This window comes from Labeo rohita, chromosome 9, assembly GCF_022985175.1.
Source record: "Labeo rohita strain BAU-BD-2019 chromosome 9, IGBB_LRoh.1.0, whole genome shotgun sequence".
NCBI lineage: Eukaryota > Metazoa > Chordata > Actinopteri > Cypriniformes > Cyprinidae > Labeo > Labeo rohita.
Window position 1 is genome coordinate 2,989,759 of NC_066877.1, and position 22,983 is coordinate 3,012,741.

At 34.8% G+C, this 22,983-nt stretch overlaps 1 protein-coding gene across 1 annotated transcript in view; it reads right to left on the reverse strand.

Annotated features, from left to right (window-relative positions):
* chn1 (chimerin 1) overlaps positions 1-22,983 on the reverse strand; it is a 69,579-nt gene that overhangs the window by 40,596 nt on the left and 6,000 nt on the right. Inside the window, exons 4-6 of the mRNA XM_051119375.1 lie at positions 8,537-8,568; positions 8,290-8,403; positions 1,771-2,059 (exon numbers count right to left, since the gene is read on the reverse strand). Of these exons, the coding sequence (XP_050975332.1) occupies positions 1,771-2,059; positions 8,290-8,403; positions 8,537-8,568 (435 nt within the window). The remainder of the gene's footprint in view (positions 1-1,770; positions 2,060-8,289; positions 8,404-8,536; positions 8,569-22,983) is intronic.

Genomic DNA, 22,983 nt, shown 5'->3' on the forward strand with positions numbered 1-22,983 from the left:
GCAGCTTTTCACTATTAATAAATAAAATACATTTTGGTTTGCAACACTATTACAGTTTAAAGTTTTGGGGTCTTTTAATGTTTTTGAAAAGTCTCTTATACTTACTAAGTCTGTATCAAAATACAGTAATAATAATATACTTATATCTAACTGTAATATTGTGAAATATATATATATATATATATATATATATATATATATATATATATGATTGATTGATTTGCAGCAGCATCTACTAGAAATAGAAATCTTAACATCATAACAATGTCTTAAAGGGACAGTTCACCCAAAAAAGAAAATTACACCCATAACTTCCTCACCCTCAAGCCATCCTAGGTGTACAGTGGGTAAAATAAGTACTGAACACATCACCATTTTTCCTGGGAAAATATATTTCTAAAGGTGCTGATGACATGAAATTTTCACCAGATGTTGATAACAACCCAAGCAATCCATACATACAAATAAAACAAAACAAATAATTTCAGAAATTAAGTTATGTGTAATAAAATGGAATGATACAGGGGAAAAGTATTGAACTGAAATTTAATTAATACTCTGTACAAAAGCCTTTGTTGGTAACGACAGCTTCAAGACGCCTCCTGTATGGAGAAACTAGTCCGAAACCAAGTGAGCATTTCCTTGGCTGTGTTTGGGATCATTGTCTTGCTGAAATGTCCACCCTTGTTTCATCTTCATCATCCTGGTACTGTAGGTGTTGGGACTGAACCAGCTAATATTAATTTCCACTGACCAGAGACAGGATTGCTTTCTAATTACTGATAGATTTCAGCTGGTGTCTTGGCTTTCCATGCCTTTTTGCACCTCCATTTCTTCATGTGTTCAATACTTTTTCCCTGTGTCATTCTACTATATTACACAACTTAATTTATGAACTTATTTGTTTTTTTTTTTATTTCTTTGTATGTATGGATTGCTTGGGTTGGTGAAAATTTCAAGTCAACAGCACCTTCAAAAAATATATTTACAGAGAAAAATGGTGATGTGCTCAATACTTATTTTGCCCGCTGTATATGACTTTCTTCTTTCAGACAAATAAACTTATATTACAGTTATATTATATTAAACAATGTCCTGCCTCTTCCAGACTTTATAATGGCTGTTGCGAATTTAAAGCCCAAAAAAGTGCTCCAAACGTCTCCAGTGGGTTAATAAAGGCCTTCTGCAGTGAATCGATGTGTTTACAAAAGACAAATATCCATATTTAAAACATTATTCTACTAATATTCTTACTAAACCTTTCAATAGTAATGTACATACAAATTTTAAATAGGCCTTAAGAATATATTAAATAAAACTATGACATTGAACACTTAAATAGGTTGTATTGAAATATGTATTCAACATTATTTATTAATCACTGATTGTTGACTATTATCTCAAATGAGCACCTTAGCTTGACTATAGCTGGACAATATGGTGTCATTTAGTATACCGGTGCCAACGAGACATTTCAAGCTGTCAGGCTATAGAGTTAAAACACAAACAAACAAATCAAGCCAAAAAGAGCAGAGAAGAACGAGAAACAACAAGAAAACGGACGGAAAAAAACCAGCCTGACATAAGAAAAAAATCATAAACACTATAAGTGAACTCTTCACCCCGTCACACACATGGCCAAGGCAGAGGTTATCTAAAGGCAAAACTCATGAAATCTCATCACAGTTGTCTCTCATAACAGACTTTAGTCTGAAGAAAAGCAGACAAACACACAGAGGCATGCTGGGTAACTGCATTCCAGTATCTCACCCTCTCCTCCAGGCCGGTCTCTTCTCCAGGTGCGTCTTTCCCATCAGGCATGTCTCTGCAGACGGGCAGGGCTTTCTTCAGCGCCGGCTCACGGTTCAGAGTGGTGTAGCCCACGTGCTCATAGATGGGGTTGATGGTCATCTTAGATATGTATTCAGCGGCTTTGGTCTCGATGTACAGCGTGATCAGACCATCCGTTACCAGGTCGTGAATGGACTCGAAGCGCTTCTCCCCAACAAAATGCTTCCCATCGTAAAACAGACGGAAGTTTCGGGTCTGGTTCCCAAATCTGAGAGAGAGAAAGAGACAATGAGAAACTTGAGTGCCGTAACACACAGCTGTGAGACGATCCACAGAGAAAAGAGATCATGCACACACACACATACCGAACATCTCTGGATGTATCAACTTCCTGTACTTTGGTTTTTAGTAGTAATGAGGCTGGAGAGTAAAGAGCTCATATGCTGATCAATATTGAGGATTGATACTCTTCCTCCACACACACACACACACACACACACTTCATAGCCCAGTTTACTCTATGCACAATTAACAACTACTCTGCATGGTTGTTTATTTATTTACTTTTACCTTTTGACCTATTTTCAGTTTATCTAGGCTTTTGCACCATAAACACTGACATTTAATATCCACTCTTCCATCCAGCAGGCTGATTTCGAAACGTGTTTGTACATGACCTGTGTTATTGTTGCCCAATACTTGAATACCAGTTTAGTTTAGAGTCAATCATTAGGATGAACCAAAATGGGAAGAGTTTGGCTGATAAGTATTTTCCATGCAAACCTACAAGTTTCTTCAATTGTGCTCATTAAAGGTATAACACCAAAAATAAAACAAAACTTATTCTACTTTTCATAGGCCAATTTCCCACCGTTTTTGACCCTATATAACAATAAAATATTATTTTACCAAATAAAAATATTAAAGAAATAAGACAAATGCATTACCACTGTTGTCATAAAAACAAAATATTTATATCTGCATTTCTTAATTTTCAAATGTTAAAAAAAAGCTTTTACATAACCAAATAAAATCAGCTTATTGCAATAGTCTGATCTCAAAGGCTGCCATTTAATTAAATATATTTGACCAACAGTTCTTTCTGGTCCTTGAATCTGATTGGTTGATGAGAAAGTGATATTAGAGTGATAAGCGGCTGTTCAGTGCTCATGAACCCGCCGAGAGTAGCCTTACCTCAGCCAGAGTTAAGAATTTGTAGCTGGCTCTGACGTTTCTATAGTGGTTAAACATGTAATAGAATACATTTTGGGTAAAACTAATACATTTTGGGTAAAACTCCTTAATCTATTATTTGTTCCAGAGCAAATAGTTTTAGCTGACAATTTCATCACGTTATATTAGTAATTTAAATGCTGTATATCAGAGTGTTATATTTGTACTTTTGACTGAATTGCCTAGGTACTTTTATGATGGCTGTTGTTGATCATTAAATATTACTATACAATAAATATTATGTTTTATAAATAATAGTATTTAATAGTAGTATTTAGTATTGAGAAACGGTGTATTCATGTTGGTGATTTTAGTTACGTTATTCCACCTTTAGACGGTGACAAGAGACTGTTTTCACGAGTCAGGAGCAAAGACTTTTATATTGAGAGACTGAAACGCTATTGAAGAACGTTACTTTCTATTTCAACAACAGCTTCAAGACCTGCCAGCAAATGCACTGAGCAGCGCTATCAATAGAAATCACCCTTAAGTGATGAAAGGATAGTACAATAAAGATATCGCTTTTCTCAGCTGACATTCAAACTAATGCTTTATTGTGAATGTGAGATTGAGCTGAAGAATGAATGCTGTATCAGATGCAGGTAATCACACTCGCTCAGTCCATCTCTACTCCACTTCCATAATACACTACTCCACATATTACACTGCTTTTAATACAGTACATATAAGCTTTTAATTAAGCAACTAAATGTTCCTTTATTACTAGTTCTAAAGTGAGGTTTTCAAATTAGTTATGGAGGCTTGAGCTAAACTGTCAAACTTAGATTTGAATCTGTGGTAGATGGAAGTAGTTCTGCACAAAAGAGGATTTTTAAAGACACTGCTGTTTCTTATGTATTTACACACTTTTGCCGACAAACTTTTGTATGAATGCAGGCCGTATATTGGCATACACTGACTCGGCTGTAAGCTGAGTGCCATAAAAAAAATCATGCTGTGCCAGTATACAGCCATACATCAATTTGCACTGGCTACCAATAGCTGCATAAAATTCAAGGCATTAATGTTTGCCTACAAAACTACCACTGGCTCTGCACCCCTTTACCTGAATTCACTACTTCAGACTTATGTGCCCTCCAGAAGCTTGCGTTCTGCACATTATTGTGCCATCCCAAAGAAGCACAAAATCACTTTCATGGACTTCCACATTAAATGTTCCCTCCTAGTGTAATGACATGCCTAACTCAATCAGAGTCCTTAGCCATCTTCAAGAAATGTCTAAAAACACATCTCTTCCATCTTTCTTTGACACTCTAACTCTAGTACTCTCTATTCTAATTCTATTCTTTTAAAAAAAAAAAAAAGCCCATTATACTGAGTGGGTCAAAAACAGTGGAAATGTGAAAAAATAAAATAAAATATTAATATAAATTCACTTTATACTGAAAGAATTTTGAGTTGAAACTTATAAGGAGCACAGCACACACTTTTTAAAATTGAACACACATTTAAAAATGTGTTAAAAACATTTTTTTTTGTTTTCAATTTTTTTTTTTAAATCGTTCACCACTAAAAGGATGGTTCACACTCAAAAAATTGAGTAAAACGTAATTTTTCAGCTTTTTAAATTTTGTTTTATTTTCTGTGCAGATGCATTTCCTAACAAAATCCATAATCCAAATATAGCTATTCAAGTCATCTGCTGTAAATTCCTATGTTTTCATTTCGTAATATACAGTAGAAAAGCAAAAGATTGCAATGAGATTTTTCCCCTTAATATCACGCTGTAGTTATGTAATCTGAACTAATTTACATATCAGGTGAATTCAACTTGTCACTAAGATGAGAATGAGGGACGCTAAACTCTTTCTCAAGGTATTAGAGATCTCACTGTCGAGGATCTCAAGTTGCTGGATACAGAATAGCTGTATGATCTTAATAGTTCACATCATGATCATGTTGATTTGTGAATGAAAAAAAAAAAAAAAAATATCACAATTTACTGACCAACAATAATTTGTAGGGATGCAAACTACTCACTTTATATTCAGTAAATGAGTGAATGTGCATGCAGTGAATAAAATGAATGAATGTGGTTACCTGGATAAATTCACTTAACATAGTTTTAGAATTAACATTGTGTTTTCATTTCAGTTTAAACATTTGTATCAAACAATATTGGAAAACAGCAGTGTGATCCCTGAATCTCTAGTACGATCTATTATAATCTGATCAGACATGGTAATGTTGTTATGAGCCACTGGAAATCACAGGACAGCTGAGCTGCTGAGGTTTTATAATGCATGTGCTTCCTGTTGGAGTTTGATTATGACCCCTCAGAGACTCACACACAACACACCCAAAATCAGATGCAGACGGATCCGCAAACACTTACAGATACGCGCAAGGAGTTCATATCAGAAACAGCAGTGCACACACAAACAGAGATTTGTAGGACTTCAGACAGATACACCACACACAAACACATGCACAAAGGCTAATGTCATTAAAGCCTGATGGCAATAGAGCTCTTTGATGTTGAAGGTTTTGTGCACAGGACACAACAGATGCTTTCTCTAAGGAATCACATGCCTGAGGATGAGCACAAGAGTGCAGCTGAGAAACACATACACATGGGGAGAGAGAGAGAGAATTTAGACTAAAAAGTCAGCACGTGCAGTGTGTAGCAGTGTGTGGCCGACCGTCTGCCCAAGCGAGCAGATTAAAGGGATTATCTCGAGACTTTTTGTGTCTCGGACACACACACACACACACACACACACACACACACACCCCACAACACAAACACAAGCCCTGTAACAGCTTTTACAGTACAGTTTTCACTAATGGTAACTACCATAGCATAACAGACATTACTTTTCAAAATATTTTTTGTAATGTATCTTATAGTCTTCAATCAAAAATACCAAATTGTGAAACATTATTGCAATTTAAAAGAACTGTTGTCTATTTGAATCTTTTTGAAAAATGTAATTTATTCCTGTGACGTAAAGCTGAGTTTTTTCAGCATCATTACTCCAGTCTTTAGTGTCACATGAGCTTTCAGAAATCATTCTAATATGCTGATTTGATGCTCAAGAAACATTTACTATTGATGTTGAAAATAGTTGTTATATAGAGTATTAAAAGACAGAAGTAAAAGTAAACTCGCTTAATTCTAAAAGTGAGAGGCTGGAACATGAGAATGTCCTAAACCTGAAAAAACTATAAAAAATGGTGTAAAATCTGATTTGGTGTATGAAAGCTTCACTAATAATACACAAATGTCCCTTTTTAAGCCCTAGTGATGACTCAAATTGGCAAAAAACAGCCAAAGTAAATACACATCATGCTAATCCGATTAGGAGACACTGGTCTCTTCAAAGACAAACTTCATTCCATATGCAAAATAATGTTGAACAAATTTGTGTGAAATACACAGCACAATTCAGGCTAAATGGAGCAGAGCCACTTTCTAAGTGCTTCAGAAATATCCACTGTGCTGCTCTACTTCCAAACAAATCTTAAACAAACAAATCTGCTAAAACGTCAAGATGGGTCACATGGGTCAAGACTAGGTCAAGATAAAGCAGACAGACTGGAGAAAGAGCAAAGATCTAGGTCAGATGGGTTGCTAACATAAGGTTTTGATCATGAACTGTTACAGGGCAAAAGTTACAGACACAAATGCTGAGGTAACAGAGAGCTGTGAGGTTAGTTTTGCACAGATGGTTTCTGGGTGTTCTTCAAAAATGAATCTTACAACATGAGCAACCAGTGTGCAAAACAAATTAATAATTTCAATTGCTGCAGATATTTATCCACAAAATCTAAAGACAAACATTGACGTTGGCTTGACAAAGCCAAGTCTGAAAGTTTAAATTCATTTTTTAAAGCTTAAAGGAGTAGTTAAAGGAGAAGTCCACTTCCAGAACAACAATTCACAAATAATTTACTCCCCACCTTGTCATCCAAGATGTTCATGTCTTTCTGTCTTCAGTCGTAAAGAAATTATGGTTTTTGAGGAAAGCATTTCTGGATTTTTCTCCATATGATTGACTTCATTGGTGCCCTGATTTTGACTTCCAAAATGTAGTTTAAATGCAGCTTCAAAAGGCTCTAAACAGAGGAAGAAGGGTCTTATCTAGCAGTCATGGTCAGTCATTTTTTGGGAAATTTTTTTTTTAATACTTTTTAAGCACAAAAGCTCATGCAGCACAGGCTCTTGATGCGCGTTCTCAACGCTACATACAATTAAATCACGTTGAAAGTTCACACGGAACGCAGACAGAACTACAGACCCAGTGTTTACAAAGCGAATGTGCAAAGACTAAGAAAGTGCAAGTAAGTCAAACGCTGTTTACAAACAAAAAGGTACAATGATGTCTGACAATTCTGAAGTTGTAAGAGAAAATAAGACGGATATTTTTGCAATTCTTTACCTTTTTGAGCCAGGATGTTGCCCATGCGCGACTGAATGAATCACTCCCCGAGTGATGAACGAATCGTTCAAGAACGACCCATCACTAATTCGTAGCATCGTGGACACGCATCCCAGAGCCTGTGACTTCACTGGTTTGAAGGTCCAAATTGCAGTTTCAATGCAGCTTCAAAAGGCTCTAAACGATCCCAGCCAAGAAATAAGGGTCTTATCTAGCGATGAATTTATATACTTTTTAACCACAAATGCTCATCTTGCACTAGCTTTGCGATACACGTGTCTTCACGCATTACGTAATCATGTTGGAAAGTTCATGTGCGGTTAGAACTTCATCTGTGTACTTTGGTTCATAAAGGTAGGGTAAGGTGATAAACTCCATCTCATTTTCTCCTCCAACTTCAAAATCATCCAACATTGTTTTCCCTTTTTTGGTAAAGGGTGTTTGACTTTCTTTGCATGTTCGTTTTGTAAGCACTGGGTCAGTACTTCAGCTTACATCACGTGATTATGTAATGTGTGAGGTCGAGCTAGTGCAAGACGAGCATTTGTGGTTAAAAAGCACAGAAAATGAAAGATCGTTTCACTAGATATGGGATCATGTAGATCCCTTTGAAGATGGACTGAAACTGCAATCTGGACCTTCAACCCGTTGGCTCCCAATGAAGTCCACTCTATGGAGAAAAAACCTGGAATGTTTTCCTCAAAAACCTTCATTTCTTTTTGATTGAAGAAAGAAAGACAGGAACATCTTGGATGTCATGGGGCTGAGTAAATTCTCAGGAAAATTTCATTCTGGAGTCAGAACATTCTAAAGAATAAGAAGAGTCTAGACATTAACAGGTCAAAGGTGAAGGTTCACGTACCGTAGAGCTAATGTGTATGTGCCCGGCTGTCTCTGGCTCTCTCGGATCAGATAACTTCCTTCAGCCACACTGAGCAGTTGGTCGGCTTCCTCTCTGGAGATCATCCCATGGTACCTTCACAAGAAACCAATCAAAGAGAGAATATTAATAAGACGGCAGGTCTGACTCCTGAATTTGCTTACTTAATCACTGGGGATTCATATCAGTCCACACCGACAGAATCTGAACTGGGTCTAATGAAACTCACTCTCGTCCATAGTACTTCGGCCGATTCTCCACCTGCAAACACAACAGAGAGCAAGATCATTACTAATTAAAAAGTTAAGCAATGAAAGACTTCATTATTGTTCAGGAACACATATCACTAGAGAGCATGGCAGTCCACAGCACTAGAGAGATTTTATTAAGAGTTTTAATAAACTCTTAGTTTTTTATTAAACTAAGACTAAGTAACAATCTAAGCCTAATAATTAAAAGATGAACACTACAGTCATCAACGCACATCAATAAACACATAAACGTAATGTTGACTCAAGTTTAATTATTTTATCAAGAGTGATACAGAGTTTCATGAGGGACATAAAAATATCAGGGACAAGCTGCAAAATATAGGGAAGATGCCACTCTTAGAAGCAGTGTGCATTTACTGATAAACTGGAACATATTAGCTCAGCATGTACAGGATGAAATGCATCAATAATATATATTTAATAAATTTTAACATATAGGATAATTTTGCTGCAAGTACTGTAGAAACCATAAGAACAAAAAAGGCAATGTTGCTCCACCACTTGGGTGTGATGACCCCTTCCTGGGACAAAAGCCCTCTAGGGTAAACTCATCCCAGCTGCTTTGGCAGAATATGTAAAATACATCTGATATCATTTTTAATAATTTATGGTTATGGAAAAGGTGCCATAAATGTAAAAGACTAATCCAATATTCTATGTAAATTTATGCATTTTGACAGTTTAATTGAATAAACGACATCAAATAATGAAACTCCTGTCAAAACCTAAAATTCTTCTATGAATTATATATAGGCCTTTATATGTATTTAATGGGATGTCATAATAGCAATAGACTATGCTCATGATATTCTGCTCAGATGGCCTGTGGGTTAATAATGAAGATCTTTGAAATGTGTGTATATTTCATAGAATTATTTTTAAATAATACAATGAATTACAATAATTCATTAAATCAAATAATGAAAATACCACCAACAACAGGCTACTGGAAACAAAAGACTACTGCAATCAAAATTATTCAACCCCCCCAGAGACTTGCTTTTCTGAAGATCCAGGATTTTAGGAAAATTGCATCTGCAAAAGATTACTGGCATATTAACAGTGATAATGCCAATATATAATATAATATTTTTGAGGTTTTTTTTTTGAGGTGGACCAGTCCTGTTATGGGGTTGTTTTACTGTTGCATGAAGTGGAAATCATGACTGTGTGAAGGACATCATGGATTCTTTGAAGTATCAGGCAATTTTTTTTAAGAATTGTGATGCCTTTGGTGCAAAGACTGAAGCTAATGATCAATGGACTTTCCTCCAGGACAATCATCCCAAAGTATACATCCAGAATCTACTTATGCTTTGTTCAGGGATCAGTCATAGAATGTTCTTGAGGGAGCTGTTGAGTCTCCAGATTTAATTTTCATTGAAACTCTATGCTTTAATTTGAAGAAAGCAGTGGCAAAATGAAAACCAAAGATTACCAGTGATCTGAAAGCTTATTCAGGCGAGGAATGGGCCAAGATTGCAGCAGAGAAGTGACAGAAGCATCTAAGCACTTACAGACAGCATTTATTCGTGGTTTTAAATAAAAGATTCTGCACCAAGTTTGACTTTTCGGGGTTGAACATGTTTAGAGCCAATTTGATTTTTTTCCATTATTCATCAACTTATGTTCTCAGAATTACTCAAATGTGTATTATTAAACTTTCTAAACTTACTGATGCCTTTGTTGAATTGTTTTCACAAAATTTGGTTCTCTGCAGGGAAACACCTTGCAGTTGAAGGGGGTTGAATAATTCCGACTGCAACTGTAAATAATTTACTGCATCTACAAATCCCTCTCTAACAAACAGACATAAACATTTTAATATGCAATAAAAAATAAATAAATAAATACAAATATTTGATAGAATGCAACATCTAGCCAACCAAAAATATTCAAGGTATTCCAGAGAGCCATGTAATAAATGCTGCTAATCTAGATTTTATTAAGATTAATTTAGTATTAAAGAAATCATAATGTAAGAATTATTTATTTTTATATGCATTCTTTTTTTCAATCACATACAGTATGCATTTTTTTTAATAACTAAAATCTGTCAGGATGAACTGCTTTACTCGTGATTTTTAACCATATACAACTGTAAAAATGCTATATTCATTGGTTAGCAGTATGTTCCCTTACCATATACAGTGGAAAAACTATAATAGATCTAATGGGACATTTAATGTGATTTTACTGTAAAATATGGTGAAATTCACAGTTGAAGTGAACACAAGTTCTTACAATTTACAGTTACAGTTAATTGAGAAAAAAAGCTAATGGACATTCCCAGAACTCTTTATGGCTTTTTTTTAATGCCATGTTGTGTGTGTTACCATGATTGTGTATTTGTGTGAATAGCATTGTGTACATTTTATATATTAGTATTTATTCGGTTTTGGAAAAGCTGTTTGTGATGAACCTGTGTTTTTATGGTTATCGGTATGCTATAATGGTAAAAGCTGATTTGAATCATTTGGATTATTAACATAACTTCAGATAATAAAATGTTCACTATAAAATTTGTAGATTTGTAGCACCAAATGGACTGCGCACAGCCAAAATATTGACATTATGAATTACAATGTAAAAACAAAATAACTAACAACACCATATGAATACATTTGATAAACATTCGTTGGTGACATTTAACCCTTGATCCAACAATCAGCAGCGTAAAGCCAACACTCAAATAAATTACCATAACAATCCCCACAACACCCTCCTGAATGATTAACCTTGAGCTTACAGAGAATCAAGCAGCACTGAATTCACAAAGCATCCTCATCCGCTCTTCCCTTCCCCCATACAGCCTCTGTTTCTCCCACATTCATCTCTTACAGGAAACACAAACGCAGGGCAGAGAAACAGTGGTGTGTTCATGAGTGTATACACGTGAGCAGGTTTACTACAGGGATTCTGACTAAAATATATTTGTGAACAATGACATGAGAAAAACAAAAGTTGTACACAATGGAAAATCCAGAGCATAACACAGCTGAAATACATCTATCTAGGAGGAATGAACCAACCGATGCAGCTTCTAATGTAATGAAACACAACACCAGACAATGAGAAGTGTCAGTCTGTGAATGAATGACTGTTTCTGGGTAAATGGGATATGGGATGGAATAACATCGTTTCCTGATGAGAATAAAGGCGGAAAGTGTTTTGTAAAGCAAGGTTGTGTGTTTATGTGTGTGTGAAGCGCACATGTGTGCGGTTGTAGGTGAAATGACCGACAGGGTAATAAAACCAGCTAATGATGGGAATCAGCAACACTATAGAGCTAATCAATCACTGAAAGCCAGAGTTTAACAGTCAAAGGGCCTGTGTGTGTGTGTATGTGCTGAATGTGTGCGAGTGTGTGTGTGTGCTGAGTGCGCACTATTTGCTGTATGAAGAATGAGAGCGTCTGATTTCTGTCTGGGTTTCGCTATCAGCATCCTTAAACGCTAATATCAGCAATGACCAGGTGACATCAGAAAAATGAGGCAATTGTTTCACACATTTTCACCCAATTTCCCACCTCATTTATAATGTTAATTTTATTACATTTGTTCTCTTATTTTGAAAATCAGGAAAAATGGGGCACCATTTACTAGAATGAATGTTCCTGCTCTTAATGATTCATCAGTTCTTGTTATTCTAAATAGACTGAATTTTTCAACTACATTTACATGTGCAGTTACAGTAAAGCTACTGCTATTTTTTTTGTTTGTTTTGTTTTTGTTTTTTTTGACAAAATGCATAATCAATGAAGGATTAAATAAACATGTCACATTACTCTGCACTCTATTTGATAAAGATCAAAGTTCTAATAATGTAAAATATTACTACAATTTAAAACAACTATTTTCTATTGGAACATATTTTAACCAAGTTCACTTCCAGAACAACAATTTACAAATAATGTACTCACCCCCTTGACATCCAAGATGTCCATGTCTTTCTGTCGTCAGTCATGAAGAAATTATGTTTTTTGAGGAAAACATTTCAGGATTTTTCTCCATATAATGGACTGATATGGTGCTACGATATTGAACTTCCAAAATGCAGTTTATAAGCAGCTTCAAAGGGCTCTAAACAATCCCAGGCGAGGAAAAAGGGTCTTATCTACTGAAACGATCGGTCATTTTTTTCGGAAAATAATTTTTTTTGTATACTTTTTAAGCACAAAAGGTGTGTAGCACAGGCTCTGGAATGCGTGTTCACGTATTATTAAATCACGTCAAAAGGTCACGCAGACTAAGGCAGAAGTACAGACCCACTGTTTACAAAGCAAACGTGCAAAGACTAAGAAAGTGCAAGCAAGTCAAACACTGTTTACAAACAAAAAGGTACAACTATGTTGGACAATTCTGAAGTTGTAGGAGAGAAAATAAGATGGAGTTTTGCATACTCTAAATTTCTGAGCCGGAGTACAGAGACGATGAACTTAGATGTGATTCGTAGCGTTGTGGATGCGCATCCCAGAGCCTGTGCTACACAAGCTTTTGTGCTTAAAAAGTATACAAATTTTTATTTTTGAAAAAAATGACAGATCGTTTTGCTAGATAAGACCCTTCTTCCTCGCCTGGGATCGTTTAGAGCCCTTTGAAGCTGCATTTAAACTGCATTTTGGAAGTTTAAAATCAGGGCACCAATGAAGTCCATTATATGGAGAAAAATCCTGAAATGCTTTCCTCAGAAAACATAATTTGTTCATGACTGAAGACAGAAAGACATGAACATCTTGGATGACAAGAGGGTGAGTAAATTATCATGAGTAAATGTCACATGATCCTTCAGAAATCATCCTAATATGCTGATCTGATGCTCAAAAAACATTTCTGATTATTATCAATGTTGAAAACAGTTGTGCTGCTAAATATTTTTGTGGAAATTGATACTTTTTTCCAGGATTCTTTGATGACAAGAAATCTCAAAAGAACAGCATTTATTTCAAAAAGAAATGTGTCGTCTTTACTCTGTTTTAAACTAAATTAATGCATCCTTTCTGAATAAAATAATTAATTTATTAAAAGTTAATTAATTTACTAACTAACTAACACAACATTATATGTCAAAAATGTTAACTGAAATTAAGTTTAGTGTGCATTTAAAAGTATAGTTAAAAGAGGTCCAAAATCCACTATAATGTCTTGACTGAATATCTTCAGGTTACACAGATTTTGATCATCCTCTCAGAGATGAATCTCCCATAACACTTTATTTTGAAGAGCCCTTATTATGGATTTTTGAAAATTACCTTTCATGCAGTGTGCAACACAGCTCTAAGTGAATGAAAACACCATGTTTAGAGTTATTAAAAGAACGAGTTGACTGTGAATTATTTACATGAGTCGCTTTGAAAACGAATCCCAAGCTGATTCATGTTGACATCAACATGAAACATTAGCACAGAGAAGACGCTGTGGGTAGATCTGTTAGGGTACAGTTAGGGTATGCCGAAAAACTCCCATCTCATTTTCTCCTACAAATTCAACATCATCCTACATCGCTGCAGAAGTACCGACCCAGTGTTTACAAAGTGGACATACAAGATAAAACTCTTACTCCTAGGTTGGGATTGTTTAGAGCACTTTCTCTTAACCTTCCATCCATTGAGCACCACTGAAGTCCGCCATATGGAGAAAAATCCTGTAATGTTTTCCTTAGAAAATGTAATTTCTTTGTGACTGGGAAGAAAGAAAGACATGAACATCTCGGATGACATGGGGGTGAGTAAATTATCAGGAAATTTTTATTCTGAAAGTGGAGTAAACCTTTAAAAATTGTTGCTCTCATGTACACTGTAGCATGCAAATTACAGTATGTATATAGTCGTGTGCGTTGTGTTCGCTCTGCGCAGCTTGTAGATCTCTGACTAACAGCAATATCTGTCCGCTTGCAGCTGTCTAGAAACGTGTTGATGAACAGTGAATGTTTGTCGTTGTTATTACTTGGTTCTGATAAAGAACAGAGCAAAACGTTGGTGTACAAACTCCAGTGCTTTATCAATACAATTCTGTGTTGGGCTAACGGATATACCATGGCTGTTTGGGTGTTTAATGTAATGGCGATGGGCTTTCCGTTTCTGAAATACACTGCACACAGTACACCAATCACAACAGACTGGGTCATCGGACCAATCACCACCGATTAGCATCACGCAAAAGAGGAGGTCTAGAAAAAAGAATTGTTGAGCCAACCGTTGAGCAAACAAGGAAAAAAATAAATGCATATAATAAGACAATAAACATGTTTTTTGACCTTGCATGCATGTCAACCCGTTGTTGGGAACTTCCAAAACCAAATTATGAACCTTTCATAATCAATAATAAGGGCACTTTAAGGTGTCCTTGTTACACATTGCATGTACTTACTATTATAAAAACAATTAATTATGTATTATTACATGCACGTAACCCTAAGCCAAACCCTAATCTTAACCCAAACCATATAGTAAGTACATGTAGTTAATTAATATTACACAGTAATAAATGTATAATTACACTGTAACAAGGACATCTTAAAATAAAAGTGTAACCAAATCTCCAAGAGAGAATTACACAACAGGGAATGAAGGTTGGGTTTTCCTTCACACATGAATACACATGCTTGATAAATCAGAAGAAAACTCCCTATATCAGATCTAACTCCTATCATTTCAGGTGTGTGTGTGTGTGCAGGACAGACTGCTCCTGGCTTCAGTCATAATGAACAGAAATCTCTGCAGCGCTCTACAGGAACACAGATCAGCAGAGAGACGACACACTGAGATCCTGAAGACAACACAATCCATTCACGCACGCACACACACACACACACACACACACAGCCAGACATTGCATCTCCCTACATCAGGATTAAACACAGCCTACAACACAACATGCTTTGAAAACATGGTGATGGTGCACTGAGAACATAAAAACATGTTAGCTTTCTGACCTGACACTTTATAGCGATTTGAGGTTACAAATTATTTTTACAGTAAAAATTGTTCCAGAATTCCTTATGCTTCAAAGGAAACTGAGTATTAAACATCCTTTAAATGTCCTTTAGAATATAAAAAAATAAGAGTAAACTGTATGAATTAGACAACTAGTTCTAATCAAGTAATCAGACTAACATGATAATTGAAAGAAAAAAAAATATTATCACTTATAAATCATGAAAAATCTACGAAGCGTTAATGAGGATTAAGCTGAAGCTCGCCACGATGCACAATTCAATTACAAGAAGAAAGGACAAACTCACTCTGCACTAATGAAATCTGATAAGGGGTGAAATCAGAACCTTAATAGTTTGGTCACAGACAGTCTGAATGAAAGCAGCAGGATGGCAGCATTTCTTTAATACTTTACATGGAGGGCAGACTGAGGTTCACATTCAAATAAGGGAAATTATTATCTGTTGTCTGAATTTAGTCTCTCCAGCTGATAGTGTTAGGATAACAAAAACACACTGTAAAATGTTCAACATTTTTACATTAAAAACAAAATGCTACTGTTAAAGGGGTCATCGGATGGAAAGTTCACTTTTACATGTTGTTTGAACATTAATGTGTGTTGGCAGTGTATGTACAAATCTACCCTATTATGATAAAAATCCATGCAGTCGTTTTTAATTAATCTGTAAAAATAATATCCCCTTTTTTAAATCAAGCCATTCTCAGATGTCTGTCGTTGTGCCGTCACACCCACAGAGGCCGCTCCCATGATAGTTGATTGACATGAGCGTCTTACCTCAGACCCACCTCCATTGTTTTGATGCCGAAGCAGGGATGTAAGTTAGACAAGAATATCTCCGATTGAGCGATTGAGGTGTTGTGTTGCTGGATGTAATAATGAACACAGTGGTCGTCATTTACTCCCGACATCTGAGCCGCTGAAGATGCAGTGGATTACGTTGTTTGTGAAGGGAATGCGCCTCCCGATCTACATGTATCTGTCTATGTTTGCACAAATCATCACGATCCAGCTTCACTTACAGCAGAATTGAGTATAAAGGTTTATTTTCTATGATTCTTTGCGATCGCCTTTCCTAATAACGTGCTAGTTAGCAAGTTTAGGGGCTAAATGCAGCTAAAGTAAACAGGCTCGTCACTCCACAGAGAGAAGAGAGGGGCGGGGCGAGCAGAGCTCATTAACATTTAAAGCAGCCTCGACCAAAACAGGATGATTTTTGCAGAGCTGATATTGGCAAGGTAAAAAGGGTGTTGTTTTACACAACCATTGAGAATTTTTAACCAAAGTATATTATAGACTTTTCATTAAGACCCTAAAGAATCACATCAGCTTGTGGAAAATAGGCATCCGATGACCCCTTTAAAACCACATATGGTGAAAATAAAAAAATATAGAAGTCCCTGGAATTTTATTTTATATGCAGTTTGTTTTGTTTCTTCTTCGTCTTGATAAAAAGGCACAAATGCTTAATGTAGTAGTTCACTTCCAGAACAAAAATGTACAGATAATGTACTCACCCCCTTGTCATCCAAGATGTTCATGTCTTTCTTTCTTCAGTCATAAAGAAATTATGTTTTTTTGAGGAAAACATTTCAGGATTTCTCTCCATATAGTGGACTTCAATGGTGCCTGTGAGTTTGAACTTCCAAAATGCAGCTTCAAAGGGCTCTAAACAATCCCAGCCAAGTAAAAAGGGTCTTATCTAGTGAAACAATTGGTTATTTTCTGAAAAAAAATTGTACAATTTATATACTTTTAAACCTTGAATGCTTGTCTTGTCTAGATCTGCATGAACTCTGTGTATTCCGGCTCAATACAGTTAGGGTATGTCGAAAAACTCATTTTCTCCAACTACAAAATTGTTCTACATCACTGTTTTACCTTTTTTTGTAAAGGTGTTTGATCTTTGCCATTCACTTTGTAAACACTGGGTTGGTACTTCTGCAATGATGTAGGATGATTCTGAAGTTGGAGGAGAAAATGAAATGGGAGTTTTTCGACATACCCTAACTGTATTAAACCGTAAACTGTATTACACAGAGTACGCATTAGGGCTATCAAATGATTAATCGTAATTAATCGCATGCAAAAAAAAGTTTGTGTTTGCCTAATATATGTGTGTGTACTGTGTGTGATTATTATGTATATACAAAGATTCATGTTATATTTAAGAAACATTTACAAGTATATATTTTTATTATCTTTTTTATATAATTTATATTATATAAAAAAAAAAAATTGTACATAACATATTTCTCTTAAATATATACATTAATTTGTGTGCATTACATAAAAATTACACACAGTACACACACACACACACTTAGGCAAACTCAGATTTTTACTTTGTACGCAAATTAGGGCTGCACAATTAATCAAATTTCTAATCGTGATTACAATTACAGATGCCCCAATTATGTAATCGTTCAAAGGTGATTAAAAATAAAAAAATAAATAATTATTCTGCTTGTTTAAGATGTGTATGTGTGTGAGAGAGTGTGTGTTTTTTCCCACAGGTTATCTTAAGGTTTTTTTGTTCCCCCATTGTTTTAATTTATTATTTTTTTTTTTAACTTTTTTTTTTATTTAAAGAAACTATATATAAAAATATGGCATGCAGTTTCTTCAAACAATGAAAAAAATAGCTTTGCTTCAAAGCTATTCAAAACATACTTCAATGTAAATTGTGATAATCGTAATTAATAGTTTTTTTTCATAATCATGCAGCCCTAATGCAATTAATTGTGATTAATCGTTTGACAGCCCTAGTGTGCATGCACTTTGCAGAGCTAGACAAGATGAGCATTTGAGGTTAAAAAGTATATAAATTGTACTTAAAAAAAAAAAAAAAAAAAAAAAAAAATAAAATAAAATAATAATAATAATAATAATAATAATAATAATAATAATAATAATAATAATAATAATAATATCATCATCATAATATCAACCCTTCTTCTTGGTCTGGGATTGTGTAGAGCCCTTTGAAGCATTTTGGAAGTTCAAACTCACAGGGACCATTGAAGTCCACTGTATGGAAAGAAATCCTGAAATGTTTTCCTCAAGAAACATAATTTCTTTACAACTGAAGAAAGAAAGACATGAACATCTTGGATGACAAGGGGGTGAGTACATTACCAGTAAATGTTTATTCTGGAAGTGAACTTCTCCTTTAAGTGAGGTGCCCAGTGAGTTGCGTGCAGTGCTGGACTGGGCTGTGTGTGTGTGTGTGTGTTTGAGGACTCTGGTCACTGATTTGCATGCTCTGAATACTAAAAAAAAAAAAAAAATATTGTGGGGCCTTTTGAAGGGGATTAGACAGGGTTAAAGCTCTTACCACAATAACCCTCCACCCTGCACAGGGGTGATGCGCTTTACAGGAACAGATAAGTGGCCAGCAGCCCAGAGCAAGAAATGCTCCAGAACGAATCCTTAAGAAGCCCTTGAGATAAACATGAAGAGCAGTGTGCATCTGTTTAATGTTAATCCACCGTTAATTAATACGCCGTCCAGTCGGCTGGGGCGGGGCGAGTGGGGGGGATGGGGTCCACGTCTGCGGGTAAAATACCTGCTGAATTGTGCTAACAGCAGGAGACCCCATCCCACCGTCAGCAGATCAACATCTTATTAAAACTGCCTCTACAGACGCGGACGTCTGCGTCTTTAAAAAGTCACTACTGCACTGGCAGGAACATGTTCTTTATTATATCATCCAGAACATCAAAATATATGAAGCACTGTCACACTAAAAGATTTGTGGTCATAAAATACAGTTCTAATGTTGTACGTGTTTTGACGTTTTTAAGTACCATTTAGGGGTGGGCGATACACCGGTAGACATTTTGGACTTTTATCTCTATCGCGGTTACACACCCATGTGACATTGCTGTGCTACACGTTCATGAAAATTTATCGTTTGCATGTGGTTTAAGCATTCTGGTTCAAAAAAAATGATTTTTAACAACTAAATCACAATCAGCAGTGAAAAAAATAACTCATCTCACTATATGCACGCGTTGTCTGAGAAACTACACTCTTAAAAATAAAAATGCTTCAAAAGGGTCTTCACAACAGTGCCACTGAAGAATAATTTTTGGTTCCACAAAGAAGCATTCAGTCAAAGTTTCTTTAAAGAACCATCTCTTTCTTACCTTTTCATAATCTGAAGAACCTTCTTTCACCACAAAGAACCTTTTGTGAAACAGAAAGGTTCTTCAGATGTTAAAGGTTTTTTATGGAAACATTTGTGACCCTGAACCACAAAACCAGTCATAAGTGGCACGGGTTTATTTGTAGCAATAGCCAAAAATACACTGCATGGGTCAAAATTATCGATTTTTCTTTTATGCCAAAAATCATTAGGATATTATGTAAAGATCATGTTCCATTAAGGTATTTTGTACATTTCCTACTGTAAAGGTATCAAATCTTAATATTTGATTAGTAATATGCACTGCTGAGAACTTTATTTGGACAACTTTAAAGGCGATTTTCTAAATATTTAGATTTTTTTGCACCCTCAAATTGCAGATTTTCAAATAGTTGTATCTCAACCAAATATTGTCATATACTAGCAAACCATACATCAATGGAAAGCTTATATATTAATATCAATTTAAAAAATGTACCCTTACAACTGGTTTTGTGGTCTAAGGTCACATTTAGCCAAAAAATGTTCTTCTATGGCATCATGAAGCATCTTTATTTTTAAGAGTGTATTTCTGAGTGCTTTTAGAGAGGCACGCACGTGAGGACGGTGCTCATAAAGTGCAGGAGTTTTGAATTGAGTTATTTTTGCCGCTTTATAGCCCTGGAATTATTAAATACACGCACTTGTATGTGCCAAAAATGCCCGTCTTTACAAGCATCCTTATAAACGCAGTAGGTGGTAAGTGAAAACAAACAGCTGAGAAAGAAAACATAACAGTAGGTCTATAATGGAGCTCTTAAAGTGACAGCAGTCTAATATTTCTGCCATCTCTCATTCATGTTAATCAAACAACAAAAGTGAAGAAATCCTTCACTGCTCTTGACTAAATCACTTTTGTAACTTTATTAGGTAGTATTATATTTTTAATTTACACCGTGTGCGTTATATTGTTTTATTATACATTTGATTACTTTATACAATAGATGCAGCATGTCTTATTTATTTGTTCTGCTGTAGTTGTTTTTGTCCTGTTGCTTGTAATTAGTTTCTTATTCTTATTCAATCACAGACTTTAGTGTTCTTGAATTTTTTTTTTTTTTTTTTTATTATTTAGGCTAATTTTAGTTTTTTGTGATATTGACACTGGTGACAAGAATCTATGGTATCACAATTTTTGACATCATAAATAAATTAAAATACCTTATTTAAAGCATAAAGACTTTTTTTTTTTACTGTTACCATGAAATAAAATGACTCATATTGTGATATAAGATTTTGGTCTTGTCGCCCACCCCAGCAACAGAATATGGTTGACAAATATCCAGTAAAAATGCCTTTTTTGTAAAAGACCGTTCTTGAATAAGAAATGCATATATTTATGCAGTGTGAAGTCTGATTTTTGAGAAAACATAAATGGTCCCTAACTTTGTAAATTCTTTCATTGTTTTTTGTTTGTTTCTTTGTTTTACATTTTTACTGTACTGTACCATAAACAGTGTTGGGGAAAGTTACTTAATTACGTTACTTTGTTACTTTTTATGGAAAGTAATGTGTTACATTACTTTTACATTACTTTTTAAATCTGGGCAGGGCTTGCTTGTTTGTTTTTAATATAAAAAGTTCTATTTTTGGCAAATGTAAAAGCCTTTTCACACCAAAAGCTTCAGGCTTTGAGAATAGTGAATTCACATCTGTACAGTAGACTGCAGAAAAAAAAAAAAAAAAAATCAACTCTTTAGCAAGAAAAAAACGAAAACAAATGTTAGTTTATGTAAAGTAATTTTTGCTTATTAGTATGGTTAAATTGGATCATCAAAGGTTGGCAGCAAAGACATTGGTTAATAAAATGATATTAAATGCATAAAGGATATTTGTATTATTTAACATATTTAATTATTGCAGGTTTGTGTCATATTCTGAGTTGAATTTCACTGTTTTATTCATTTTGAGGAATACTGAATCTGTTGTTTGTGAGTGAGATGAATTAATGCATGTTCACATTTATTCTAGAACTAACATTTCACTCCCGATTTCTCTCAACTTGGGGACAGGAGAGCTTCTAATCAATGAACGGGGGGGAAGTAACTGGCGTTACTTACTTGAAAAAAGTAACTCAGATATTTTCTTGTCAATTAAAAAGTAATGCGTTACTTTACTAGTTACTTGGAAAAAGTAATAATATTACCTAACTTGCGTTACTTGTAATGCGTTACCCCCAACATTGACCATAAATTTGTCCTATGGTGTGACACAGCACTAATTAAGGAAAAAAAACTCTTAAAAATATATATAAATAGCATGAGAGAGATTTATCTTCATTGGTAGATACTTATTGTCATATAATGTTATTTATGTAATATGAAATTATAATTAACCTAATTTTTTCCTATGACTTGTTGGACAATTTTTTAAGACAAATTGACCATAAGACAAACTTTGCTGTCATCTGTTCAAAACTGATGAAAATTAAACCATTTTAAGATAAAATACATTTCTAAATCCCCTATTGCACTTTTGTTGTTGTTGTTTTTTTAGATATTTTGTGATAAAGACAAATCTGTGGTTCTTTAATGTGTGTCACAAAATAGGACATTACGTCATACTAAAGGACAGAAATGGTAGTTATTCACATATTTCTATTTAATTTTGAACATGTCAAATGAGAAAGAAAGTTTAATGTTTGATACAGCTAAATATTGTTTATATTTGATTGAAACGATATTCATTAAGATGAAAATGAATTTTTAAAAACTATATTGCTACTCCTTTTAAGACATGATTTTGATTCTATTTACTTTCTTGCCCTCAATTCTTTCTGTTTCAAAAGCAAATTACCACATTTTATACTCATTTTCATGACACTTCACACAGTACAAGTTTTCTGCAAAAATATCAGAAAATACTTTAATTAATGTAATTATTGCATTCGAAGAGCAAGAACACTAAAAATGATCAAAAAAGAGAATAAAATGGAGTTAAACAAATCTTATTTAATTATGTTTTCTTATTTAAAAATGCTTTTTAAAGAGAACTTGTCCTCTGGTGTGACATCTTTGTCCTGTGGTGTGACAGTACAGGCATCACACCAGAGGACATTTTCTGTCACACCATAAGACGTTTCAGCCTTTTCTGTCAATCAATGACCTTGCTATTCTGAGCTAACATGTCATTAGCGGTTTGCAAGACACATTTTAAAAATCACAATTAAAAATATAATTTAGTGGTGTCACACCAAAGGACAACAAAACGTAACACTTTTGTAGTGGTTACAAAAAAGTTAAATATTCGAAAAATTCTGAGA